Source organism: Alexandromys fortis, unplaced genomic scaffold (assembly GCF_014885135.2).
Source record: "Alexandromys fortis isolate MF-2015 unplaced genomic scaffold, M_Fortis_MF-2015_v1.1 scaffold_26, whole genome shotgun sequence".
Classification (NCBI taxonomy): domain Eukaryota; kingdom Metazoa; phylum Chordata; class Mammalia; order Rodentia; family Cricetidae; genus Alexandromys; species Alexandromys fortis.
The window spans coordinates 6224526-6252473 of NW_026067894.1; the positions used below are offsets into that span (position 1 = coordinate 6224526).

The window sequence follows — 27948 nt, forward strand, 5'->3', positions numbered from 1 at the left end:
CTGTCTGTCTCTGTATTTTCTCTGTATTTTTCCTCTAGTTCCGATGTTCCTTCCCGGCATTTGTCTCCTCCCTCGTCTCCACCCCCTCACCCCCTCAGCGAGGAAGGAATTGGCCACCTCCACCCGGTCAGCCCCTCAGAGCTCCGCCCCCGCCGGTGGGCCAAGCGTTAACAGCTGCACCTGCTGCAATGTACCTGCAGTCGGCACCTGTGCTTGCAGCCAATCAGCGCCAACGCCGCGGGGAGCCGCTGTCAGCAAAATCTCAACATCCAAAGCGCAACATAAATCAAACACTTTCCTGGGCAGGGAGGGAATGTCCGTGTCAGACGAGAGTTAGAGACGAGCAGCGGGCAGCAGCGCCTGGGTGCCAAGAGAAAGATCGCTGGAACCCGACCTCGGAGAAGGAAGATGTCTAATGAACTCGAGTGAGTAGAGCGGAGGATGTCTGGCCTCCCGGCTTCGCCAGCACGGCTGAGGCTGCCTGGGGTTCCCTGCAGGGGAAGAGCAGGGAGGCCGGCGCCAGGATTCACACGGCAATTTGTAAGGGTGAATGAATGGGCTGACGATCCTGCCCTGGCGTGTTGAGGCACGCTCAGCTCTCTATCTAGGGCTGGCTGTTTCCCTGGGAAAATAGTTTTTCTTTCTCTCCGTGTTGAGCAGTTTCGAGGAAGGGAAACACAGGGCTGGCTGAAACTGTGACTCTTGGCATGGCATTTTGATACTCTGAAGGGGCGTTGGAAAACAGAGACACTTCAGCCCTGTGGAAGCTTTCTCTCCTCTTGCCAAAAGGAACTTCTTCGAGGTGGTTCTCAGAGAGTTGTCTTAGGCAAAGAGTTGAGTTTCTCTAAAGATTCTTGTTTGTTGAGTTGGAACAATCCCAAGAGAGGGTACTACAGTGTAGGGGCTGAATACATACTTTCTGCGCTGGTTCGAACCCAGGGTCTGTCCCTCCCAAGTTGTTTGTTCTTGAACAAGTCATTCGACTTACTCATTTTCCTCATCTGAAAAATGGGAACAAGAATGCTTTTGTAGGGTTCTTAAGTGTGCTGAGAGCTGTAAAATACTTACCAAAGAGCCAGGTCTGAAGCTGAGTTCAGTAAAATGTGGTCAGTTTTACCCAGAGGCAGAGGTAGTTCTATAGCTGGGGAAGCCGAGGAGTGATTGTCGGTGAGGTCATCTGTGTTGCCTGGCAGGTGCATTCCTGCCCACATCTGGGATTCAGAATCACCGACTGGCTGCTGCTGACCTCACTCTGGGCCTCTGCTTCAGGTCCAGACTTAGAGAGGATGGGATAAGGTTAGGGTGTGGACAGGGAGCAGTAGGAAAGGCTGGAGCTCTGGAACACCAACTTCCCTTTCCTCCCATCCTTGTAGGTGGGTGAGCAGATGCGAGAGCTGAGTAGTGTTGTTCCCTCCCTTCTCTCTCTCCCCTTGGAGCTTTTCCTCAGCAGGTTAGGAATTGAAACACCTACAGGCAGAAGAGTTGGCGGATCCTAACTGCACACAGGATCCATCCCACCAGCTGGCTCTTAAGTGTGCCTGGCTTGGCTAGCTACACTCATTATGTTGGCCAGTCACTACGTTACGAGTATCCGATTTATTTTTGCATGGATTCTTGGTACAAGTGTTGACCCCAACTAAAGTAAAAGTAGAAGCACTGTGCTGGCACCTGGGTTCAAGTCCCAACTCCTCCCCTTATTACCTGAGTGACGTTGGGCAAGTCACTTTGCCCAAGCCCTAGACTTCTTGCCCGTAGACTCTGACTTATGTCACAGTATAAGTAGCAGTGCTTATGGAGTTGTTATGGGATTTTAGAACAGTGATTGCTTTAAAACCCTGTAGGAAGTATGCTAATAACGTCTTTCTCACTTCATGGAGAATTGAGCGATTGGGCATTTCTGAACCCCCCCCCTTTTTTTTTTATTTTCCCAAACTTTGAACACACACACCTGAGATAAGTCCCCAGCACAACTTAGAAGTGCCAATTAAACCGCCAAGAAAAGCAGACAATCTATTCAGGTTGCTCCTTAGGGGGTATGTGTTCTGCAGTTGGCTTATTTGAACAGAAGGTTTTCTGCTTGTCCTTAATGGTTTGGGTTTGAAGTCAGATGAGCGGACAGCAGAGGCTTCTCCATTCCTGGAAGCCTGTACCTGCGCATAATTGCAGGTCAACTCTGAAGGTACTATTTGTGATTACAATGGCCGACCCTGGGGGTTCAGCTGCTCCTATAGCTGGTGTGTGTGTGTGTGTGTGTGTGTGTGTGTGTGTGTGTGTTTGCGCCAAATACTTGACTTGCAGTTCTGAGCTGCTGCTGCTACTGCTATTATGGCTTTGGTCTTGATGTAACTTTGCCTGGAAAAATCATGCTAGGCCAAGCAGCCATCTCCAGCCCTCAGAGAATGAACACCTTGTCGGCCCTGGGGCAGTGGTGAAAAATCAGGTTTGAATTTGCTTCAAGTCAAGTTGAATGGGTTTGCCCTCCCTGACTCTAGTTTTCTCACTAGTAAAATGTGGACAGCACACCTACCTGGCAGGGAAGTCTTGGGCTCTGGTGGCCCACCACCTGGCCCACTAGCCCCAGTCCTAGGCCTCCAGTGGGAGGTGGGCCTGGAAAGGCCGGGCCCTGTAGTCAGAAACCAGCTCCAGGCAGCTGGTGGGTGGTGAGCACTCAGCCTTTCATGTGGTCAGGCCCAGCGCCTGGCGCCTCTGCCAGCCACCCTGGTGCTTCCAGCCCACAGCCTAGCAATACCCCGCGGCGAGAGTAGGCTGCGAGGGTTCCTGGAGCAGTGTCCTTCTGGCTCCGCAGGGAAAACAGCCTGGACTTGCAAACTGCCCACTGTGGGCCTGGCTAAGTGGGCTGTCAGGTACAGACCCTGGCCAAGTCTGGAGACTATGGCTCTCTTGAGAGCCAGATCCCTGGTGACCATTGGCCCTTTGGACTCTCCTGAGTGTCCTACAGTGTGCAAAGCTGTCCAAGACACCTGCTGAGGAATTGGGGGGGGGTGTCACTACCTTTTGTACACAGTTGGTCCATCCAGGGGGCACCATGCCTCAACACCCTGAGCTCAGCATCTAACGGCCCGGGGGTGGGGAGACTTCTGCTATTGGGAACAGAGAGTGAAGAATGACTACAGAGGAAGGCCCAAGGCTTGAGGGCTCACAGCGCTCCCCCTCCCCCGCCACCCCAGTCCACAGTGCTGAAAGAGTTAACCCGGAGCGCCGCCCCGCTGCGGTTTTGTGGTCGAAACCATGATTGCCAGGAGCAAATTTTTGTCGTGCACGAGGTGTGTTATTAAAAGTCGGAGTTACGGGGCTGGTGAATGAAAAGTTAAAAGCCCTCATTAAACTCCGGCTGTAAAACGGGGCGGAGAGGGGGCGGGGGCAAGGGTGGTGGTAGTGGTAGTAACGGCAGTGGTTGCGCATGCGCCGGGCTGGGAGGCGCGGCGACCTGGTGTGGTCCAGACCAGCTTCCCAAGTCCAGTGCTGCTAGGTTCAGACAAAAAGAGGGATAGTGGCTGAGCCCGGAGACCCCCAACTACACATTAGACACTTTAACAAGCGCTTGATCAGCGCATCTCTTTCGTCCTTCTCTGTAACTGCAAGAGGAATGGGCGTGTCTAGTGACATTGATTAGCCAAGATCTTCTAGAAGTGCTGGGGTCCCACGGGGATCCCAATCAGAGCCAAAACTTCTGTGCCTAGACATTAGTTATAAGGATCGATTCCCTGCCTTTTGTTTTTCTGTAGGTTTCTCGTTATGTATGTATGTATGTATGTATGTATGTGTATGTATGTGTGTGTGTGTGTATGTATGTATGTGTGTGTATATAAGAGACAGTGCCTCTGTGTACCCTGTCTGGAACTAAGTAGCTCAGGCTGGCTGCTTTCAACTCGTGATCCTCCTGCCTCAACTTTGCTAGGGTTGGGATTACAGGTGTGCACCACCACACCCGACTCACAATTTTATATACTTGTGTTTTACAAGCCTGCGTAACTTTTGAAATGAGGTAAGGGAAGAGAGAGTTATTATCTGGAAGAAATAATTATTTTTGGCTCATCCAGAACACCATTCTCAGAACGTCGCTCAGAGCATTTGCCTGGCACGTCCAAGGCACTGGGCTCCAACCTCAGCCCCACCACTAACAGTAAATAAGTAAAAATGAGGTCCCTGGCTCATCCTCATGTGGGAACTTGGATATGCAAATTCTTAGCCCTGCCCTAGATGTTCTGAATCAGAAACTCTGGGGGTGGGGCTGGCCATCATTTGTTTTAACAGGCCTTCCAGGTGATTCCGATGTGTGTTCAGGTTTTAAAAACCACTGGCCTAGAAGACCAGGTAGAGGAGGTGTGGGGAAAAGAGGCCACAGACCTGCTGTGTCACTGCTGAGTCAGCAGACCCAGAGGGCCACCCCCCCACACACCCTGTGCTCCTACACACACACACACACACACACACACACACACACACCCGCCACGCTGCAGGGTCACACCTGTGGTTAAAGCCCAGCTCTGCTTGTGGATTGGTGACAAGCTCTTCACATCAGTTCCTGCATGTGTGAAACCGTGATTTAAAAAAAAAAAAAAAAAAAAAAAACCTCTCAGAGCGTGGGTGGGATGTGTCAATCAATCAACTCTCTTCCCTTCACCTGACTTCGCTCCCCCTCTCTAGTACATCTGCCTCCTACAAAGGCTCAGTGAGTTAAGGCACTGGTCACCAAGTCTAATGGCCTGAGTTCGATTTCTGGAGCCGGAGGGTGAAGGGAGAGGAGCGCCTCCTGCAAGCTGTCCTCTGACCACACGTGACGTTGCGCAACATGTGCTTGCATGTGTGTGTGCACACAGACATACACACATGCATTCATATAAACGCATATACATTCATGTAAAGAGTTATTCCCCTTGGGTCATCTCAACGAGCCATTGAGAACTACAGACACGGGGGACGCTGGAGACCAGACACTGTGTCCCCAGCACTCAGCACATGCCATCCACCACAGAGTAGCCCTCGGCGAATGTTTGTTGAATGAATCAGTGAGCGACTGAAGGAAGAGGTACTGACCTCTGATTGACAGATTTCAATTTTGTTCCACACTTCTATTTAGCAGTAGAGAAAAAAAAAAGAGAAAAATATCAGACAAGAAACCAAGAGAATAGAGCATAAAAGAAAAATTCCCATACCGGGGAGAGTTTCTCAGAGGGCAGAAAGCGAGTTTCTGGTGTAATTATGAAATGGCATGTAATTAATTCGAACACAGCCAGCAGTGTTATCTGGAGCCTGGCCTCCGTCAGCTTGCCCACTGCATCCAGATGGGGAACTGGCCTGTGCCCTTGCCACTGAGCTTGGAATCTCCAAGAAGGCCGTCGGCTGCCAGGAGGAGATGACCAGGAGAAAGAGGGGTTGGGACGGCTGCTGAAAGCGAGCATTTGGGGCGACGACGCTAATGGGATAGTTCGCATCAAGGCGTGCTCGCATCCGACCCGCTCTGTCTCACCGCATCTTTCACTAGTGTTGCTTCCTGGACTCTCTGTGAAAATGAAAGACCACGAGTAGAAAGTCCTTGGCTGGCACTTAGTACTTCACGGTTCCCGGATGAATGGTTCCTATCATCACATTTTGGTGAGGCTCTCACTCCCATCTTCCCACAAAGGCACAGAGATGTCAGGCTGCTTGCTGAAAGACACACAGCAAGGGCAAGGCTGGAACCCAGGTCCAAATAGCACTGGGGCACACCCCTCCAACCATGCTGCCTCATTCAAACCAGGGCCACCACACATTCTTGTCCTGTACCCCACCATTTCTCCTAGGGAGACCCCTGTTTCATGTGGACAAGGCACATTTCACAACACGAAAACCAGAAAACCAGATGGACCGCTGGGAAGCACCAGAACCATGGGGCGCCCCCGTCATGCTCAGGAACACCTTGCGTGGGGCTGGCTGAAAAATGATTCCGCTGTGAGCCGTCGTGGCAGGGCGTCCCTGTGGGTGACTGGGAGTGTGATTGATTACTGCTGATGAAGCTGGGTGGCTCACAGCTGGGCTTGGCAAGTCACTCACTGGGTGTATCTGGGTGTCAACACCCAGCTCAGGTGGCCCCTGGGACTCTTCCTCCTTAGGCTTAGGGAACTGGAACCCAGCTTGCCCAATCTAGGTACTTCCAAAGGTGAGGCTTGAGGCTGCCCCCTTTGGCGGTGGCCTTCTTCCCATTCTGCTAAATGCACACCCCTAGATTACTGAGATGCCTGTAACATGTACGGTTATTGACCTCAGAGCTGGATGGGTTGCTTCAAGACTCCTGAGGCACGCTGTGTGATTTTAGGTCTTACCACTTCTTTGGGACTTCATGTCTAAGGTCTGCCAATACCCGGAATTGCCAGGGTTCTAACAGAAGGAAATGGGCGGCGTCTACTTAGTCTCCCTGGGGATCTGAAGTGGTTCTGTCCCAACGCAGCAGCCACTGTGAGTCAGGGCGCAGCTGGGATAAAGCCTTGCTTCTCTACTCTCAGTTTCCTCCATGGCGGAGCGCGCTCAAGTCAAGGCATGAGGCTGACTGGACATGAGACCGCTGATAGTGTACCCTTCCCATGCCAGGGAAAGGTGTATCTACCTGCCTTGCCACACACACACACACACACACACACACACACACGCACGCACGCACGCACGCACGCACGCACACGCCTGAAGGAGCCAGGCCTGGGGAGCTCCTCCCTCTTGCCCAGCTTTCCAGCTCTCTCCTCGGTGGAGAAGAAGGGATGGGAGGCTGTGGGATGGTAGCTTTGTGAAGGCTCTTGATGTGGCAAGCTGGAGACCCCAGTTCCAGGCCTGATGTGTCAGTACCAACACGGATGAGTAGCCCTGTCCATGGGTGTGTTCCATGCTATCAAATTGGGCCAAGTCATAGCATCCCTCCCCACCTTACAGGCACATTGCAGGACCTCAGATATGACAGGTGGATGACGGGTATGTGCTGGAAAAAAAAAAAACACACTATGCAAATGAGAGGGATTATCAAATCCTGGACTCCAGGTTCCTCCCCCATCAGTTGGCCTTCCTTGAGTCAAGATAATACATGCAAAGTACCAGCCTCACGCCCAGCATACAGTATGGCCAGCCAGGCTGAGACCTTGGCCCTTGGTTCGCAGTTGGAAGGTCTCAGGTCCTCCCCACCCATCTTCTCCTTGTACCCTGCGCCTCTTTCTCCATAAACATCCATCATTACCTCCCCAGGATTCAGGCGGCTCCCAGGGCCTCTGGCTTCTTCACCACTTTCTTGACGTATTTAATATTGGCTGGCTGGCTTGTCTTCACCCTCCATGATGACAAGGAGAACCCTGTCCTGCTGTCCCTAGGGCAGGGACTAGACCACGGCAGTCACTTGACAAATACGTGCTAAAGAGACATGGGACACCACGCAAAAAACGCAAACCATAGGTTTTGCTTCCCTCCTCCATCCCTGGGTATAAAAGGGGCTTATCGTGGAGTTCCCAGGCCAGGTTCCCAGGTCACCTCCTGTCTCCCTTGTCTATTTCGGTGTCTTTAAAGTAGGACTGATAACCACCATGTGAGTTGGGAGACTCTGCCAGATAAGGACTTCGAAAAGCAAGGCAAGGGGTTATTACACTGTCTCCCTCATCTTTTGACTGGAGCTGGTTCACAGCCCAGGGCTTGTGATCATGCAGGGACCTCAGGCAGTCTCCCCTCCACCCTCATTCTGGAGTACCGGGGTGACGATGATGATGGGGGCCCGTTTACTGTGCCATTATTGTTGGCAGGCTCATACGCACATTTCTTATGTTAATGCATGTAATTCTCCTAACAACCCAGGAGAGATTAACTCTGCTGTAGAGTAGCCAGCCGGGGTGACTCTCGTGATAGCGCTGTATTCTCATTAATATTCTTCCCAGCATTTATCTCGAACTAAAATTAACTCACCTCCCTGTTTATAGTCTGTCAGCTCCAATTAGACAAAAAGTTCCATGGGAGCCAAGCCTTATCTGCCTTAGACTTGGCTGATTTCCCAGGGCCTGGAAGAGCCCTTGACTGGCACATGGGAAACGTTCAATAGACCCATCTAACAGATGGGGAAAATGGCCGAGAAGGCTAGGTACCTTCCTTCCTCAAGAACACACAGCTCCCCAACTCATGAGCTTGTGTTACTTCTTCTCAGGGTGCACCGGGCTCTCTGTGCTGCACCCTGATAAGGTCTGAGGTCATCACAAATGTGGCCCAAGAACAAGTCCTTTCCTGACTAGCTAGCTCTCCCCTTCTCTGTCTTGGACAGAGACATCAACTGAGAATCTGGGCAGAACCTAAGGAGGGTGACCTCATAGGATGGGTATCACCCAGCTTCCCCTTTGTTCTGAGCCGCCACTCACGAGAAGGGAGAATTCCTTCATGGAAGCTCTTTCCCATTGCACCTGTAGCAGCCCCTTCAGCGTTGGGCTCTGCCTCACCCACTGGGCCGTGGTTTTTCAAAGAGCACAAAGCCCAGGTCCTGGCTTCAGGATTTGGCACCGAACTCTGCTGGCCTTATGCACAGTCAAGACTTCCAGGGAGCAAATTTCTTAGCCTTAACATGTGAGGTCAGCTGGTGGCAAAAGTGGGCACGGGCAGAGAGAATCCAGGGCTCTCAGCTCCTGTCCAGGAACCCTTCTGTTATTGTCTTACCTATTCGTGCCTCCTGCTTGTGTAGGTGAGAAATTCCTCTGCGCCTTGTGGAGAACTGGTTCAGTGTATTCCAGAGAAGGGAAATTTCCAGACTAGGAAAGGCTTCTGGAGAGGAGGTGAGTGGGGGCTGAGAACTGATAGTTGGAGTCCAGGCAAGAGGTCCGAGTTCAAGTTGAGCCACCAGCATTTCCTGGCTGAGAGGCTCTTAGCAGGTGGTGATTGAGTCTCTGTTTCTCCTTATGTCAAGGGGATAGTGGTGTTTGTGTCTCGGAACCGTGGTGTGTGACAGATGAGGTGCCAGCAGAAACAGTTGGCATGGTGTCTGCCTGTGGTAGATGCTTAAGATACTCGAGGGGCTTGTTTACCAAGGAATAAGATTTGGGGATCCAGAGAGAAGCACTGAAGACCCTTGTAGCCCAGGAAGATGCCCATATGAAAACTCTGTCCTTTTGTTTTGAGTTACGACCCTATTTATATATACTTTATTTTACAAAAAGGGTCAGAAAAGGGATAGTCCTACAAAACCGAGACTGGCCATTTTTTAGTCAGTAGACCAGGACTGGTATCCCAGACCCGTGTGTGACCAAGCCGATAACACAGCAGCCTCTCGGCATCTAGCTCCAAGTCAGCTTTGAACATCGGTGTGGTATGCATACATTAGGCGCTCCTTATGTGCCAACAGGGTGTGTGTGCATTGAGCATTTATATGCCAGGCAGGGCTTTCAGCATCTTCTCAAGTGTGAATCAATGTACCGAGTCTGCATAATCCTACATTTAAGATTCTTATTCATAAATGAGAAACACTGTGAGCCCCAGCAGGCCTTGCTGACCAGCAGGGGAACAGGGAAGGTAGGGTCCCTCAGATATCCGCTGCTTGTCCCATACCAGCTTAGGTAGGGAGTTCCCTAGCCTGGGGCCTGGCAGGAACAGGGGCTCATTCAGTAAGTTCCTCTAACCCCAGGCTTGGGGGGGCAGTGAGGAGGGGCCACTTCACACCCCTCTATCTCGAGGCCTCTTGCATTCGGGTGCACCTCACTTTTCATGCTCCTGCAGCCGGAAGGTTTCTGTGTTTTTGCTCGATTCAGTAATCTGCAGGCCTCTGTGCCTTTCGTGGTCTCAGGATGACCTCGGGAGTTATGCTATGCTGCACCGTCTGGAAGTTTCATTTCTGGAAGAGTGTTGCCATGACTCCGTGTGAACAGTACGCGCCATGGGAACACTCTGCGGAACTTCTCAGAGGCCAGCACTGTGGTCCTTGTGTTGGAGATGAGGGCATCGAACCCCAGGTCTGCAGCTTCTGCATTCAGATCAATTTGGCGTTTGTCTATAACTGAGGTTCACCGCCCCATTGATCTGTATCAGAGGCTCATTGCCTAAGGTGGCAGAGGAGGAAGTCTCGCGGTCCTAGGGCTGGCACCCCCTGGCAGTGGCAGGAGCTGTGTCTTGGGGACCTCCCTCTGAACCTAGAAGAGATAATCCCATTTGCGTGCTTGTGTTTGCAAATGCATGTATATGTGTACACATTTGTACACATGCTTGTGCGTATGCTGGTGTACATGATATGCGCATGTGTATGTGCACACATGTGCAGGTCAGATGACAACTCTATCGGTCGTTCCTTACTCTCTATCCTGTGTATTTTTGAGGCTGGTACGGACCTGGAATTCACCATCTAAGCTAGACTACCTGGCTAGTGAGTCCCAAGGACCTTCCTGTCCCTGCTTCCGCAATGCATGGGATTACAAGAGCACATGACTGCGTCTGGCTTTTTTTTTTTTTAACCTGAGGACCAAACTCGGCTCTCCATGCCTGTGTGACAAGCACTTTACCAACTCTCAATCCTCAAGTGACCCTCCTTATCTGCCTGCAGTTTCAGGTCCGTGCGACTGCTGAAGAATGACCCTGTGAGCTTCCAGAAGTTTCCCTACACTAATGAGGACGAGGCCTGGAAGACATACCTGGAGAACCCTTTGACGGCCGCCACGAAAGCCATGATGAGAGTAAACGGGGACGACGAGAGCGTTGCAGCCCTGAGCTTCCTCTATGACTACTACATGGTACGCTTGCCACCTCGGGCCATGTGCCCGCTTGTGTCTCTACCGTCAAGCATCAGGGTTAGCAGCCCCTCCACCCTGGATCTCTGCAAATGGCATCGCCCTCTTCCTGATTAAACCCTACTGTCTGCCTGGACCTCAGCCCAAATGCCATCCCGTTTTCTCATGGTGTAGGGAGTGGGAGGTTCTCCTGGATCTCCAGTCTCCTTCTCTATCATCTCCCCTTTCCTTCCAAACACTGTGTGCCCACACATTTCCACTCCCTACAAGACAGCTCCCGGAGAGTGGGCACACAGCATGACCATTGCTGAAGCCCCAGGAGCCCACATAACCCGCCACCTGGTAGAGAGCACATACTGGTTGAAAGATTCCTGGCTTGGCCAAGCACCTTCATCCCTACCTTCCCCACTGGCCGTCCTTTCTGCCCTGTCCCTTGGGTCACCCTAGCCTCCACTGTCCTCGCCCACTGTTCCAATCCCACCACCTGCAGCAGGTCTCTCCTTTTCCTGAGTGTCTTTCTGTCCTTCTGACTCTGCCACTGTGCTGTCTTTTCTTGTCCCTGAGGCCTTGGTTTTGACTCTGGTGACTGTTGGTCCACCCTAATGTGGGGAGGAAGGTGAATTCTCCTCATGACTTCAGAGGCCCAGGGAGGCCAAAGTATGTGGTTCCTGACAGGAAAGGCCCCAGGCTGTCTCTGGTCCTCATCCTAAGAGAGCATGGCTCCCCTGCCTGCCATCTCCCCACAGACTGGCAGTCTCTGGATCCTGTCTAGCTCAGGCCAACAGGAGGGAATTTGAATGGTTACTCCAGCTCAAGGCCGTGATGGAAGCCAGAATTCTCCATCCATCTTCAGATCCCAGCCTGGGGTTCACAGGGTGAGGCTGGATTGTAAAATAAAGAAACTCAGGGCAAGAGGCTGCTTCCAGGGCTGTGCCTTCACCCCTCGACCCTGACCTGAGCACCTACAGTTCTCTTCAGGGCTGATTGTGTTTTTACACATGAGGATAAGAGGTCCAGAAGGGTTAAGTACCTTGCCCAAGGACACACAGCCAACACGTGGTATATCTATGAAAAGAAATCCCCGCACTGCTTGCAGAAGAGTCTCTGGCCCTCGGTCTCTCCACCTAGGGCATAGCAATGGTGTTGACAGGAGCTCAGGGTGGTGAGAAAAGTTAAATCAGTGTAACGGCGTAAGCGAATGCAGACAGATTGTCAAAATATAGACAGCTTTAATGGAGGAATAGACTTACAGAACCACTGTACCCGCGGAGACCAGGAAAGCAGAAGAGAGCGCTGGGAGCACGCTCACCAATTTTATAGGAGAACTTTAGCCTGAGGCGAACACGCCCCCTAAGGGGTGGGACTTATCCCTACAAATCAGAAAGCATTTTGTACAGGGTCTCACTCATACAAAGTTTTCTTTTTAAAAGGGGCTCTGTAATTTTATATTAATCCACCTCTTGAAGCAGGCATTATAACCCCCTGTTTAACATTTGAAGAAATCAAGTCTCAGGTGTGGTCATTTATCCAAAGTCACAGCACCTTTAAGCAGTGAGGCCGGTCAGCCAGGCTGATCTGCCTCCCACTCCCATGCTCTTGGCTCAAAAGCTCAGAGAAGCTCCTTCCACCCTGCAGCTTGAGGCTGGGTGTCAGTGGTGGCTGGAGCACCAGCCAGCGTGAGCCACTACTTGATTTTCTCCCAAGCACGCCAGGACCTGGCCTCAGCTCCTGGAGGGTGGGAAGCTCCGAATAGCCAGGTCCCAGCCAAGAGTGACCCATCAATCTTTCTTTCTTCTCCTCCCAGGGTCCCAAGGACAAGCGGATTCTGTCCTCCAGCACCGGTGGCCGGAATGATCAAGGAAAGAAGTAAGGCTTCTCAAGGCCACCTCTGCCTCTTTAGACTGTTAACTGCTCTGCTCTGTTGGGGACCCTTGAATGCAGGCTGGTCTGCCTGTGGAGCATGGGGGTGCAGTGCTGGGACCCACAATGCCTCTTGGGACTCCTGTATTTTAACTTCCTTTGAGACCAGAAGAAAACAGTGTACAATCCAGACTGCAGTCTACCTGTCTATGTTGGTGCAATAGGGAGGCTTCAGAACAACTACTACCTAGCTGGTAGTGCGTCTCAGTGGGTAGAGTGCTTGTGTAACGTGCATGAGGCCCTGGGTTCAATGCCCAGCACCATATAAAACCAGATACATTAGTGTATGCCTTCATGCCGGCCATCTCTGCATTTAAGAGGTGGAGGTTGGAGAATCAGGAATTCAAGGTAATCGTCAGCTATTAAGTGAATTTAAGGCTATCCTGGGCTATGTAAGACCCCATCTCAAAAAAAAGAATCTGATGATATCAGCAGAAGAGTTTTGCTAAGTTATAATAAAACTGTGCTTTAACACATATAAACATACACACGCACATGCGCCTGTGCACACGCACCAGATCTCAGATCCCCATACCATGTGGGCTGGCGTTTACTGAAAACACACTTCAAAGCCACAGCTGGGACAGCCTCAGAGGCAGCTTTCCTGCCTAGGCTCCAAACTGACTCCTGCGAGTCTGTCCCCAGCCTCTGGCCTTTGCCTGGCATCCATACCTATTAGGTGTTCTGGCTTCAGAGTCCTGCTTAGAATCTAGCTTCTCACATGCTGGGAGGGCCTAAACCTTCCCCAGGGTCACCTCATCTGACCAGCCTGTGGAGAAGGCGTGTGCTCACTTCTGCCATCTTTCCCCCCAGGTTCTACCAAAGCATGGACTATGAGCCAGATCTTGCCCCCCTCGAGAGCCCCACGCACCTCATGAAATTTTTGACAGAGAACGTGTCCGGAAGTCCAGACTACACAGATCACCTCAAGAAGAACAACCTAATAGGCTTGGAGGGGGCTGTACAGACCCCCGGCAAGACCGCTACCCTCCCCCCAGGTCCAAGCAAACTGGAAGCCAGCTCCATGGACAGCTACCTCTTGCCCACCAGTGAGATATACGACAACGGCTCCCTCAACTCACTATTCGAGAGCATTCATGGGGTTCCACCCACACAGCGCTGGCAGCCAGACAGCACCTTCAAAGATGACCCACAGGAGGTGAGGGTCTGCCCTGAGCCCCTCCCAGCTCCCTGATATATGTGTGCACATAAGGAGAGAAGACCGTACGAAGGTCAGAGCCGTGCGATCGATGGGAGAAAGTTCTAGGCCTGAGGCTGGGCTGCCACATCCTGCTGTCCAAGTTGTACACAGCACAGCCTGCATGTCTGTGTATGTGCGGTTCTGGGCTGAGCCCCTGCAGCCTGAATGTACTCATTTATTCTCTTGTGTTTCTCTGTAGTCACTGCTCTTCCCCGATATCCTGAAAACATCCCCAGAACCCCCATGTCCAGAGGATTATCCTAGCCTCAAGAGGTAACTTGATTTCCTGGGACCTTTCGACATTTGGGCAGAATGCTGAAGACAACTCCAAAGTATCCGTAGAACATACTAGGCATTCATAGCCTGTTTCTGGGCAGGGGGCTCTAAGCTCAGCACCCTATTAGAAAGAAACATACCTATAACCTCATCCCTTGAGAGGCAGAAACAAGAGGATTGCTGTGAGTATGAAGTCAATGTGGGCTTCATAGTGAGTTTGAGACCAGCCTGGACTATATATTTAGTTCCTGGCAAGTTTGAGCTACATAGTAAGACCATGTCTCAGTTCTCCCAGTACAAAGAAAACCGAGGCTTGGTTGTCCTTAGTCCTCCATGGCTTTGTCCACACTCTGGCTCTCTCTAGTTCTCTCTGGACCTCCTTTATTCAACTATAATGTGACCCAACAGAGCTATTAAATAGACCGTCCCAGGACAGGAAAACGGCAGGTCACACAGCAAGCCCGCCACAGACCCAGGTCCCTGCCCTGTGCTCCCAGGACGCCCCTGCCTAGAGCCTGCCTCACCACCCTCCTGCTCTCCACAGTGACTTTGAGTACACCCTGGGTTCCCCCAAAGCCATTCACATCAAAGCGGGCGAGTCTCCCATGGCCTACCTCAACAAGGGTCAGTTCTACCCCGTCACCCTGCGCACCCCAGCCGGAGGTAAAGGCCTCGCTCTGTCCTCCAGCAAAGTCAAGGTATGTGGGGCAGCTTGGGGAGGGGCGCTGGCGAGCCTCTGCTGGGGGAACACTTGCCGTGCTCTGGGAGAAGAGAGCCTGGCGCCTGGGCCTTCAGACCAGGGTGACATGGCCACTGTACTTGCAGAGCGTGGTGATGGTCGTGTTCGATAAAGACAAGGTCCCGGTAGAGCAGCTGCGCTTCTGGAGGCACTGGCATTCCCGGCAGCCCACCGCCAAGCAGCGAGTCATCGACGTGGGTGAGCATGAACCCCGTGCCCTTCCCCCTGCTCCCCTTCCCTCTCCTGAGGGCACAGTGCAGGAGACAGCATCCTCTGATGGGCGCAGCAGCCCCTCTTTCCTGCTTTGCTCCGGGATAGACAGGACGTGGGACCCGGATGGTGCCGGTGAATAGCCCTGTGATGTTGGCCACCGTGGGGAATAGCGGTGAGACTGACCTGGTAGCTCAGCTTACCTAACATGCAGGAAGCCCTGGATTGTATCCACAGCATGGCGTAAAACTGGCATGGTGGTGCAGACTTGTTATTCTTGCACTTGAGAAGTAGAAGTTTAAGGTCGTCTTGACTAAAGAGTTCAAAGCCAGCCTGGGGCTACACTGTCAAAAAAAAAAAAGAAAGAAAGAAAGAGGGGTGGCTGTAGACTGGGACCCTTGTCCCTGGAACACTCCCACATGGCTCAATTCTTTCTTTCCTGCCCTAATGATATGTACCCTCCCTTCCTATACTTCATTTTATCTAATTGTCAATGGTGGCCAGCTGCCTGGCTGTGTAGAGGTGGGAGACGATTTAAGGACTTGGCTGAGAGGCTCCTTGCTAGAGCTTTCCTTAGCTGTGTGACCTTGAGCAAGAAACCCAGCCTCTCTGAGCCCTACTTTCCTCCTGTGTAAACGGACTCTTCAGAGAGTGAGGAGGATTTACAGAGGTGTGTGGTGTATCAGGGTCGCATAAATGGCAGGACCCCGACTCCAACCCCTGCTGCCCTTGCTATGCTGTCCCTGATGCACTACCTAAGAGATCTTCAGTTTCACACCCCTCAGGGGAACCTCATGGCCTTGCCTGGAGTAAGGTGCGGTTCACGGTGTCCCCTCCCCGCAGCACCCTCGTCTCTTTCCCGCTGACCTAATGGTCTCTTGCACTTGCAGCCGACTGCAAAGAGAACTTCAACACAGTTCAGCACATCGAGGAGGTGGCCTACAACGCGCTGTCCTTCGTGTGGAATGTCAACGAGGAGGCCAAGGTCAGTGTGGGCTTGGGTGGAGTGACCAGTGACCACGTCTGGGAGGGGCTTGAGGGGCCTCAGGGTGGTGCTGTCCACTGTGATGAACCTCCAAGGGGTGGTGGCAGTCACAGGCATCACGGGCCAACAAGCTGGGCTGCACCCAGCCCTTCCACTCTGAAGCCATGCCATTTTCTTAAGCTCATAGCCCCAACTAACTGGTTGTAGTGGGGATCATGTGACCTTGACAGGCGTCAGGTCATCAACTCAGCCTGCCTATTCATCAGATGAGATAACTGAGCCTCACAGGAAGCTGCTCCAAGGCCTTGGGAGAATGCTGGCTCCAAGGGGGCAGGGAGGGCTTGATCCCAGAAGTCAGCTTCTTAGAGGCTGTGGGCAGCGGTGAGCTCCCATTCCCACATCTAAGAGGCTAGAACAAGACACAGCCACAGGGTCTGTCAAGTGAGAAGCCAGGGAGAGGGAGCCCTACTGGCTTCCTTCATGGGAGCTTGAACCCCAAGCATTCTTCCCACCCAGGTGCCTGAGCCCATTCCCAGCGAGGCACTTACAGCTGTGCTGTGCAGAGAGCTGTGCTGTGGAAAGGGCACCAGCCTAGCCCTCGGGGATGGGGTTCGGGCAATCTCTCTCCAGTCTGTCCTTCCATACCCAGAGCAGGCTCACCACACCCACTGGGCCTGGGACCTCTCATCCCAAAGGCATCTGTGGACCCCTTCCTCCCCTGGGGGGACATAGAGAAGATATGGAGACAGGCAGGGCCCAGCTGGGGTTGTTATTCAAACAGAGCTAGGGGCTAGAGGAGGAGCCTGCCAGTCATGGGAGGTGGGAGAGTTTCTTGGGAAGGGGGGTGGGCCAGGGAGGTGGGAAAGTTTCATGGGAAGGGGGGGTGGGTTTCAGTGGGGATTTTTCTCACGGCCTTCATTCCCCCAGGCCTGGGTCTCAGTGCTAGATGGGAGCTGGTGGAAGCACAGCTGGGTTGGGTGAGGGGAGCTCCCCCCGAACCCTGTGACTGAAGGAGTCTGTGGAGATGTCTCCTCCCATCCCCACCTTTCAGATCAGGGCTTTTTTCTGAGGGAAATGTCCCAGAGACAAAGGCCAGACTGGAGCAGCAGGGTCTGGCCCCCAGCCTGCCAAGGTTGAGACAGGCCCCGGGATGTCCTTGAGAAAACACAGGCTGTAGGGAAACTTTGAACCATCCCCTCACCAGAATAGCCAGTGTCCTTGCTTGACAGGAAAAAGTGAGAGCTCTCCCAGCCTCACAGGATGCATTACCCATCCTCATCTGTAGATGAGACAGAGTGTGCCCAAGCCACAAACTGGCACACTTCTCACTGCTGATCAGTGGGGTCCAGCTCCAGGTTCATGTACCCCGACTCCCTAGGGAATGGGCAGCAGCGATTCTTTCTCCAATCAACCTCCAGAGCAATAGGCTAGAGATAATCCAGGTGGCCACTGGCCACAAATGGCATGGGACAACCTGAAGGGGAAATGCTAGGATCCCTGTAATTGGTCATTAGGGTGAAGAGACGGTGTCATATTCTGGGTGCATGGCTTAGCAGGAAAGCTATGTCCCTAACTCGCTCCAAGCTGCAGAGAAGTAAACCTTTAGATCTAGTTCTCCAAGGACCCTTAGTGCCCTCCCAGGGTGGGGTGTCCTCAGGGCACCCCAACCTGACTCATCAGCACCCCCTTCCCATCTGTGAAAGGGAAGGGGGGTAGTGATGCTTGCCTGCAGAGCCCAAGATGGCCGAAGGGTATTCGCTGAACACACAGATCTGAGTACGCAACTTATCTGGCTCCTCGCTCTGTCCCTAGGTGTTCATCGGGGTCAACTGTCTGAGCACAGACTTCTCCTCACAGAAGGGGGTGAAGGGTGTCCCCCTGAACTTGCAAATTGATACCTATGACTGTGGAACAGGCACTGAGCGCCTGGTACACCGAGCCGTCTGCCAGATCAAGATCTTCTGTGATAAGGTGTGTGTTGGGGATGGGGGGATGACACCACCTGTTCCTCTGAGAAGCCTGTCCCTCTCGGTCCCTTCCTCTCCATGTGCTTGTCCCATGTCTTCCTCTCTGTATCTGTGTCCACATTTCTGTCCCCTCTCTTCAGGAGCCTGTAAGTCTGGCTCAGTGACTCCTTTTTCTCCACAGTGCTCCCCATTCCTGCTTATCTTGCCCCCCCCCCCCCAGCTCTCCTCCTCTCCTTCCCAAGCCCTTCATTGTCTCTTTAAGCTTCCTTCTCCATCTCTCTCATGGCCTGAGCTGACTTTGAGGAGGCTGAGCCACATGCTGGTACCGCCCCATTCCCCACTTTCCCTGTGACCAGACCCACATTTATGAGGCAAACCAACAGCGGTGGGCACCGCCAGCCCTTCCCTTGGCCCCCGGTGAGCACCACCTCTCTTTACAGGGGGCGGAGAGGAAAATGCGGGATGATGAACGGAAGCAGTTCCGAAGGAAGGTCAAGTGCCCGGACTCCAATAACAACGGTCAGTGGACGGGGCCACCTGGGGTGGGCCAAAGGGACAGGAGGACAGAAAGACTGGTCAGGGGGTTGTGTGGAAGGGACCTCGGGACTCAATGGCTTCTTTCTCCCAGCAGGCATCAAGGGTTGCCTGCTGTCAGGCTTCAGGGGCAATGAGACCACATACCTGCGGCCCGAAGCAGACCTAGAGACCCAGCCTGTGCTGTTTATTCCCAACCTGCACTTCTCCAGCCTCCAGCGCCCAGGAGGGGTGAGGGCAGGGCAGGAGGAAGGGGGACTAGGAGGGAGCTCTGGGTCCGGGAGGGCCTGCCTAAGCACCCTACTGGGGGCTTTACCTGCCACCACCCTGACTGCCCGTTAGTGTGTCTCCAGGTCCTGCTATTTATAAGCTAAAAGAAAGCTGTCTCTGTTGAACTGTGAGGGGTTCAGAAATGACCAGTGACCATGTGGGTATGCAGGAGGACCTATCTATCAAACCAGCCACGCTCGCGCTCACGTGGAGGAAAGGAACAGAGTAACGTGTGGCCCTGAGCCATCTCCTGCCCTCTCTGGGCCTATTATGGTGCCCACCGGACAGCCGAGCAGCAATAATGTCAAAAATGAAGTGGGCTCAGGGGCATTGCTTCAACTCCCTCCTCCCATTATCACTGGTCCCCAGCTGCAGGCCCTGGCCTCTGGGTTTGTTGGCATCAGGCTGGTTCACCCTCTGCCAGTGGTACTAGAGCAGTTCCGCTGTGTCCCTGAGTCCCTGACTCAGCAGCCTTAGCTGGACAGTTCTTCCTGACTTGAGACCCCCCCCCCCAACTCACTTAGGGATTCCTCTGCGCAGAACACACAGGAAAGGCCCTAGCATGGTACCCACCCCACTTTCCTCCCCAGATGCTCTACTTTTTCTCCTTGTGCCTGACCAGAAATGTCTTTTCTTTTTGTTGCAGGTTGTCCCCTCAGCAGGACACAGCAGCTCTGACAGGTAAAAGAAAAGCAGCCAGGGTTCTCTCCTTCTCCGAACCCTATACCCCTCACATTGCTTCTTGCCTTTCCCCAGCTGCCGGGAGCTAGGCCTAGATCTTCCCCTTCCCACTGAAACCGCCTGGGTTTTTATGGGCTTGCCTTACACGGAAAGTTGGCAGATCTCTGGCGAGACACCTGCTTGTAAAAAATAAAAGGCAAAGAAAGGCCTCTGAGATGGGGCTACGTAGTCGGGGAACACAGAGCAGAGCTCTGTTGGACGCCCCCCCTCCCCAACACATCACCTCCAGAGGCCACAGTCACCCATGCCCTTCCAAGTCCGTCACAGCCTCTGCTCCAGCAGCCTTTGGGGACCCTGAATATTTGGAGGGCAAGGCAGGAGGGCAGGGCGGCGTGAGTGTGGGCCACAGCTGGCTTTGCTCTCAGGCCATCTGTGGGAATCCCTTTCTCTCTGTAAACAGCACAAATGAATGTTCCACATGGGGCTTTCGCTCCAAACTCTCTCTCTCATCACCTTAGACCAGCCCTGGCAGGTCGGAAAGGTGGAGTCAAGGCTCTCCTCTAATGAGGAAACTAGGGTCCAGAAAAGTAACGCAACTCACTCACAGCCACCCAGCTGATAAGTAGCAGAGGCAGGACTTGAACCAAAGCTGGTCTCCCTCCAGGCCCCACTGTACCCACTCCTTTCTCGGCTCTACCCCTCCATGGCTTGCTCCTTCTAGAAGATAAACGTGGGTGGGGCTAAGGCCATGCAAGTCAGACCACCTCCTATAGCGTGTCAGCTCTCTCCATGGTCAAATGTACCACCTGAGGTTAAAGACAGGACCTGGTCCAGCATGCTGCTGACAAGTGGCAGGGCTGGGGTCTGACCCAGCTTGACCTGCTCCCAGGCTTGGGACGTCACCTCTATTCTGATTCTTTGTTATCCCTTCCTGGGGTCTTCCCTGTCCCAGGGATCCCTGGAGGGGCAGCTGTCCTCACTAGTCCCTCTCTGCTGTCCCCACAGGCTGCCTCTGAAGCGTACCTGCTCACCCTTCGCCGAGGAGTTTGAGCCTCTTCCCTCCAAACAGGCCAAGGAAGATGACCTTCAGAGAGGTAGTCTGAGCCCTCGGGGTCTCTCAGAGCCCTTCCTAATGCCCCCCCCCAGCCTTCCCGGAAGCCCCCATGCATCCCATGAGGTTTTCCCTGAAGTCTCCTGCCCAAGACCTTATTCACACCTTGGAGTAGTACATTTAAGCCAAGATTTGGGGGTGACTGAGAGCACTCCAGAGCTTGAATAGATGATGGCCAAAGAGATGGAGGACATCTGTGGCTTTTACCCTGTTTGGGCATGGCTATCCCAGAGCAGCTATTGCAGGCAACAAGCCTGTTGGGCTGGGCGAGGCCCATGTTTCTCTAAGTGGATTAGAGTAGGGTGGGCTCCCATGTCTGGCTGTCTGGCTTTGACATTCTTAAGTCTGTGATCTGGTGGGTAGGACGTAGAAGTCCCTGGAGGCTTTGATGACCAGGGGAGAGCCACCAGCACCCAGGAACCAAGCTTAGCCATGGACTTGGAGGGTTTCTGAATATTGTCCCTGATTCCAGAAGCAGCTCTGAAGTAAGGAACAAGAACACCCATTTACATACAGAAAAGGTTCAGCGGCAATGGCAATGGGTTTTTGTTCCTACTGCACGAACTGGCTTTGTGGGAGCCTAGGCAGTTTGGATGCTCACCTTACTAAGCCTGGATGGAGGTGGGTGGTCCTTGGACTTCCCACAGGGCAGGGAAACTTGATTGCTCTTTGGGCTAACGAGGGAGGGGAACTTGATTGGGGGAGGGGGAGGGAAATGGAAGGCAGTGGCGGGGAAGAATCAGAAATCTTTAATAAATAAATAAAAATTAAAAAAAGAAAACATTTTAAAAAATTAAAATTAAAATTAAAAAAAAAAAAGAAAAAAAATGGTTCAGCGGTGTTGAAACCCGCTAGTCAAGGTAACTAGCTGCCAGGTAGTAGAACCAGACCCAAGATTCAAACACCCCCGGCAAAGTATGGACAGTCTAGAAAGGGCTAGAAAAAAGCTTGCCCCTTACATTAAGGTCATGCCTTTTAAGACCCGTCTCCATCCCATGAGATCCTCCCAGCTCAGTGTCCTCTCTGTCGCCCTTGGTTTTCAGTTCTGTTGTATGTGCGGAGGGAGACAGAGGAGGTGTTTGATGCGCTCATGTTGAAGACCCCGGACCTGAAGGGGCTAAGGAATGCGGTAAGGTGCCTCATTTCCCACAGGGGGGCTCTGGTGGGCTACTTTTTCAACCCCTCAGCAGGGGGCCAGTGCCCTGCTAAGGGGTGTGCCTCCAGGTCTTATCACCCCTTAGGAACCCTGCTCCACCCTGAGAGTCACACACACCATAAATCCTCCTTAATCTGATGGCTGCTGTCTGACAGGCCAGGGCTTTTGTTGGCTTTGCAAACCTGTTTCTGTTTTAATGGGAATGAAACCCACACACACAAAAAGGCTGGGCCCAGAGACATTCATTTTTCCCTCCCAGGGGGCCTCATTCCTCCTGCTTACAGGACTTGGGGGTGGCTTAGGGTGGGACTGTATCTGGACAAGGAGACCTTCCTCAACCCCCAGTCACCTGTGATCTGGCAGAACAGCCCAGTTTGGACAAATGCATGGCATCTCTGGCCACCAGGGTCACCAGGGCCTTGGACTTGAGGGTGGAACCTCTTAGCTCAGCACCTGTAGCTGGCAGACCTTTAGCTACCTTCATGGGCTGCTTGGTGGAGGCTCACATGCCAGGCATCTTGTTACGTCTACCACAAGTGCCTGCTTCCCCCCTTTCTCTACTGGGTACTGTTTAGCAACCCCTCACTCCAAGAGGTCAGAGACTTGGCAAAATGCCAGTCCAGCCCAAGTTCTCTGCCCTCTGGGCTGTCCTGTTCTTATAACATTTTCAGCCTGCTTGGCATCAGCCCCAGGAAATTGGGCTCACAGAAAAGTCAACAACATCACTTGAATAGAGACAGAATCTTTGGGCTAAGCTGCAGTTTACAGGATCAGCCTCATCTCTACCCACTCTAGACTTCTCTGTTTCCGGAGGTGGAGAACTTGCCACTTTTCTGATAGCCCCCGCTACCTCTAGCCCATCTGTTCCCAAAGTCTTCCATAGACAGGCTTGACCTCTGTTCCCTGGCAGCTTCCAGTGACACCGCCATTCAGATAAAAATCTAGGGACATTTCTAGTTTGGAGGGATCTCTGTCAGTCTACCCAGGACACTGAACCCGAACCTCTGTCAGTGATGCCCAGAGGACCACCTGCCACTGGTGTCCCAGGCCTGGGCATGGCTGCAGCTTCAAGGCTGCCAGTTCCACGAGGCACCGGTATTTGCTCTGACAGTGGGCCAGACTAGTCCTTTTGGAGTCATTTTGTGTGCATCCAATCACCACACCCATTTCACAAAAGTGAAACTGTAAAAGACGTGGGAATGCTGTTCAAAGTTCTACAATTCTCAGGGTGTGGGGGAGCACACCTTTAACCCCAACATTCCAGAAGCAGAAGCAGGTGGATCTCTGTAAGTTCAAGGCCAGCCTGGTCTACACAGTGAGTTCCAGGATGACCCTGTCTCAAGCAACAGTGGTAAAACTCTGCAACTCCGGTGAAGGGCAGGGAACACTTGCCTGGGCTCAGTCACGTTGCTCAGTCAACCTCAGAGACAAAGTGGCCTCGTCTGTAGAGGAAGCCCCCACGTGGACATAATGGGCTTTTAGGCTCTGAGCCAGGCTTGGGCACTTGGAGCTTGGCGTGCCTCCACCATTGGCTACAATTGCTCACTCCTGCCCAGAAGGGGAACATGGGGTTACCCCACCTCAAAGCAGGGCCAGCAGCATGCCCATTGCTCCCAAGACAGTGACAAAATCCACTCATGGGGGCTTTGGTACATGGCAGGATCTGTCCTGGATGTATTACATCTAGTCCTCTGGGGTGGACATTCTTACTGTTGCAACAAAGACTTTGCACCAGGTCCCCAGCCAGTGACAAACAGATCCTTAAGACCAGATCCAAATGTCAGGCGCTAGGTGAGAGCCAGGGGAAACAGCAGACATTCAGCAGACATATTATAGACACTAAAATGCAGTTTGCTAATAAGTATTTATTGTGATACAACTTTTCATAAGACAATACAAAATGATATCAAACCCCCATGTGTGGATGTATGGTATAAACTTAGGCGTACACACAGTCCACTAAGGAGAAGGTATACACTCAGAAGCCAGTAGTGCTCGCCTAGGGAAATAGGATCACGGTGGTTCTCTTCATTTTCCCACAATGCTGATATATATGACTTTGATAGCACTGAGTAAAAAGCAATGTTAAAAAGTTTGTATAAATCCAGTTATGGCTGCAGGCAGTGAAACCCTACTGTTTCCTTCCAGATCTCCGAGAAGTATGGTCTCCCAGAGGAGAATATTTGCAAAGTCTACAAGAAATGCAAGCGAGGGTGAGTGCCCCTTCAACCCTCCTGTCTGTGGCTCCTCAGAACTGCCAAGGCTGAGTGCACCCTGGTTGGATGCAAAGAGTATGCTCAGTGGGTGTGGAGTGTCCCCCAGTTCGGCCAAGGCCATGGTCGCCTCTCCACCTGCAGAAACCAGACACTGTTCCTAGGCAACAAGGATGAGAGTAGGGGGCGGTTCAAGGGTCTTCTCATAAGTGACCTACTGGCATAGAAAGTACAAGGTCACTCACTGGAGGACCCAAGTTCAAGTCCCCAAACCACTGGAGAACAAAGTTCTTTTTATTATTATTATTGTTACTATTATTATTATTATTCACTGTAGCAATGACCATTCACATGACTCTCATATATCAGACCTCAGACCGAGCCTATCATCTAACCCTACCAGTCACACTGGCAGGTAGATAACATGACCCACATCTTACAGGGAAACTGAGGCTCAGAGATGATAAGCAGGAATGGCAGCTGTGAGCAAAGGCATGGTGAGGTGAGAAGGCCCAGAAAAGCCACCCCAGGCAGCTGCCACGAGCCCAAGTGGGAATGTAATTGGGGGTTGAGTTGAAGATCCCAGTCAAAGGAGCTCCAAGGGCCTCTTCCACCTACAGGCTGGAGGAGGCAGGAGAGAAGCCGCCGTACAGTCCCGGACTTGCCCGTCCTCCAGCTGCACTGCTTAAAGCACAGTGGGACCCTGCTAGACAATCTAACTCCAGCTGCACCTGAACAGGGCCCACGCTGTGGCCTGTGCATTCTCCCACTGAGAAGGCCTCGAAGGATAAAACCCATACCAGGCCAGCTCACCTTAACCTATTCTAGCCTCCCGCGCAGAAGGCTGGGATGTAGAAAAGGACCCCTTTAGTTTGGGTTGCATGAGAATCTAGAGGGTTTTGTCAGTGTGTGGGGTCTTCCCCCCACTCCACCCCACCCCCATCCTCCACCTCCCACCAAGTTTCGGTTTCATACAGGGGCTCACACACTGGGGTAGAATCTACTTACGGTCTGCTTGCCCAGACAAGCCCAGCCCCACTGCTCCTTCAGTGCCACGCCCACATGCCCTACTTCCTGCCTCTCTTGTGCAGGGCAAATCCCACCCCAGGCTAGGCTAAGTGGCCAGGAATAGCCTTTGTATTTGACGGGAAGCCTAGGAGCCGTGAAGTGAGGATCTTACCTCTCTGGCTCCTGGCTCTTTTGCCAGAGCCTTCCCCGTCAATCCCGCAGCTGCACAAACTAATTGTGAATGACTTCCTCTGTGGAAGTTCTTCCCTCGGGCCAATTGCTGTAGTCAGTGATGCCTGACGCCATCTTACTGGCCTTTAGCTTGGTGGGATCTTCCCGTTCCTACAGATGGAGAAGCTGGGGTTCAAAGCAGTGGTCCTGAGTTGGGGACTAGTGAAAGGGATTATCAGCATCCTAAAGCGCACTCCCCTCAGAGTTCGACCTCACCCCTTCTCCTGGCTCCTCTGACTACTAAGAAATACGCTAACAAAATCTGTGGCCAGCCTGATTACTCTCTTTGCCCAGCTCTACAGACCAGGGCGTCACTCCACGGCCCCCGCAGCCATGAAAACCTCAGCCCAAAGATGTTTACCAAGGTCTGAAAGAACATATTTCCAAATTCAAATTCATTCCAAGAAATGTCCACATCAGAGGAAGGTGGACAGTCTCACCCCAAGCCTAATTTATTCTCACGAACCCTCCCCAAAGTCCTCCTGACCAAGGCAGATAAAATCAATTTTACAGGCATCACAGAGTGCTTGAAAGATTAACCAAGACAGTTTTTGTTGGCAGCGGGCCAGGGGTTTAACTTGATGATGGCAGAAGAAGCTGGAAGCTAGGAAGTAGCAATAGCTCTTGGCAAGCCCCTGCCACTTGGGACCCAGTTGTCACTCACAGGAGGGGTCCACCTTCCCTGGGTCCAACGCCCTGGAGGCACTCATACCTGAGAGCTGACTGGTGCCACTGTGAGAAACAGACAACCCAACCCTGGAGCTGCCAGAGCACACCCTCTCTTTCCCATTCAACCCGGCTCTCTGGCAGTCTCTAGCTTCCAGCCCCCAGGCTAAGATCACCTTGGACAGAAAAAAAAAAATCACCTTGCAGTGCGGGGTTCTGCCTGCTGTGAGTTTCTGGTCCCCAAACGAGTTCATAGAGCCAATTTTCTGATGCAAATTACATGAGGTTTTTAATTCACGTAGACAGATGAATAGTTGATGGATGGATGTGATGGGTGTATAGATAGAAGGATGGACGGATGGACAGACAGATGTATTGATGGTTGAGTGTATATGCCCAATTCCATTACCTGCTCAGAATATTAGCAGGGAAGGGACTAAGTGAAACTCAGGTCACCTCCCAGTGATTTTCATCAGGGAGAGAGCTCTTACAGGGTACCCTTGGCATAAACTGTGGTTTTGGCCCTTTCAGAGTCTATAGCCATGGAGAGACTACTTCTTGGGCTGGCCAGGTCCCTGCCTTGAGGGTGGGGCTGCATCTTTCCAGTCTAGTATAAATCCCCTTGAGATTTCACCTTAACAGGAATCAACTGGGAGAGGAGTTGTATGGCCCCTGCCTCTGGCTCAGGCAAGCACCCCTGAGTGGCTCCATGTGCCCTTTTGTTAAACCCAGATTGCCACGACTCCTGAACTTGAACTTAGAGTCCAAGTCCCCAGTCTAATGACTAAAGAACAGGCATTTCTCCCAGAGTTGCTCCTCAGCCACTCACAAGCACCCACACTCCGCTCCTCAGAAGGGAGGCCATCTGCCAGCAGGCACCAGTGCGGTACGACTGGCAGACTAGGGCTCCGGCAGATCCTCGGTCACGGGGAGTGCCCACTTTGCAGTCTGGTTCTGAGGGTCAGAGGAAGCTACTGTGGTACCTACAGTATAGCTATCATCCTTGCTACTCAGGAGGCCAGGATACAGGGGCTTGCCACACACTGCAACCACAGATCCCTCTTCTCTCTTTCAGAATCCTGGTCAACATGGACAACAACATCATCCAGCATTACAGCAACCACGTGGCCTTCCTGCTGGACATGGGAGAGCTGGACGGCAAGATCCAGATCATCCTGAAGGAGCTGTGAGGGCCCAGCCTCAAGCGTCTCAGCCCCAGGGCCTGGCTCAGGCCACGCACAACCTCCCTTTGTATGTCAGCACTGTTACTTGAACCGCCTTTCTTGGGTCGAGGTCTCTCAAGCCACATAGTGATGTCAGGGCCAGGGAACAACCACGGAGGTCCCAGGATCTAAATGTCCCATCCAGGCTCACACTCACTCCAGAGCTTCCTGCGAGTACCCATCTACCAGAGACTGGGAGTCTGGGTTAACAAAGACTCAACTGCCTGCCTCCTCCAAGTTCCCTCGCAAAGGCCCTGGTGGGTGTCACAGCTCCCTCTCTGCAGGGCTATACCAGCTGCCTTGATTGCTTCTGACCCTCCCTCTGTATCCTTCCGCCAACTTCAGACCAAAGAATTCTCATGCTTTGGCCACTGAACTTGAAAACTCTTGACTTTCAGAACAGATGCCTTTTAAGGACACTGGAGAGGAAACTAACTTGCTCACTGATTTCCTCAGCACAAGACGTCAATCAGCATCATGGAACTGACAGGCGCAAATCCCCTTGCCATCTACTGTTGTACACATTTCTTATTTACAGTTTTCATTATGTGATATATATATATATATGAATATATTGTATATATAGGCAACATTTTGTATGTTCATGTTACATTTTTATCATTTCAAAAGTATGTATTTCATATTTCTTGGACTATTTTTTTAGCTGTTATTCTATTATGCATTTTGTATAACATAGGATTTAGTAATAAAAGCCTACCTGTGCACATTTTCCCGGCCTCATGTGCGCCTTCCTTCTGGGAGTCTCCAGCCAGAAGAGAGGCTCCGGGGGAGGAGGCCTTCCTCTTTCTCTCTTCACTGTGGCCCTGTCCCAAGGG

The 27948-nt window shown here is 52.4% G+C and overlaps 1 protein-coding gene across 1 annotated transcript; it reads left to right on the forward strand.

Moving 5' to 3' along the window:
* Positions 1–294: 294 nt before the first annotated feature.
* On the forward strand, positions 295–27599 carry Grhl3 (grainyhead like transcription factor 3). The gene is made up of 16 exons (XM_050154544.1): positions 295–425; positions 10538–10724; positions 12526–12587; positions 13455–13800; positions 14042–14115; positions 14663–14816; positions 14944–15055; positions 15958–16052; positions 17865–18023; positions 18460–18538; positions 18651–18784; positions 19470–19504; positions 20510–20598; positions 21659–21744; positions 23920–23984; positions 26965–27599. The coding sequence occupies exons 1-16, from the start codon at positions 409–411 to the stop codon at positions 27077–27079; spliced, it is 1809 nt and encodes a 602-aa protein (XP_050010501.1). The 5' UTR covers positions 295–408; the 3' UTR covers positions 27080–27599.
* Positions 27600–27948: the final 349 nt, after the last annotated feature.

What these genes read in the sequence shown, in the direction of transcription:
- Grhl3 (XM_050154544.1), top strand. An exon ending in CGGAATGATCAAGGAAAGAA is followed by an intron (nt 12,588 to 13,454) that starts GTAAGGCTTCTC and finishes CTTTCCCCCCAG; the next exon opens with GTTCTACCAAAGCATGGACT. An exon ending in TGTCCTCCAGCAAAGTCAAG is followed by an intron (nt 14,817 to 14,943) that starts GTATGTGGGGCA and finishes CTGTACTTGCAG; the next exon opens with AGCGTGGTGATGGTCGTGTT.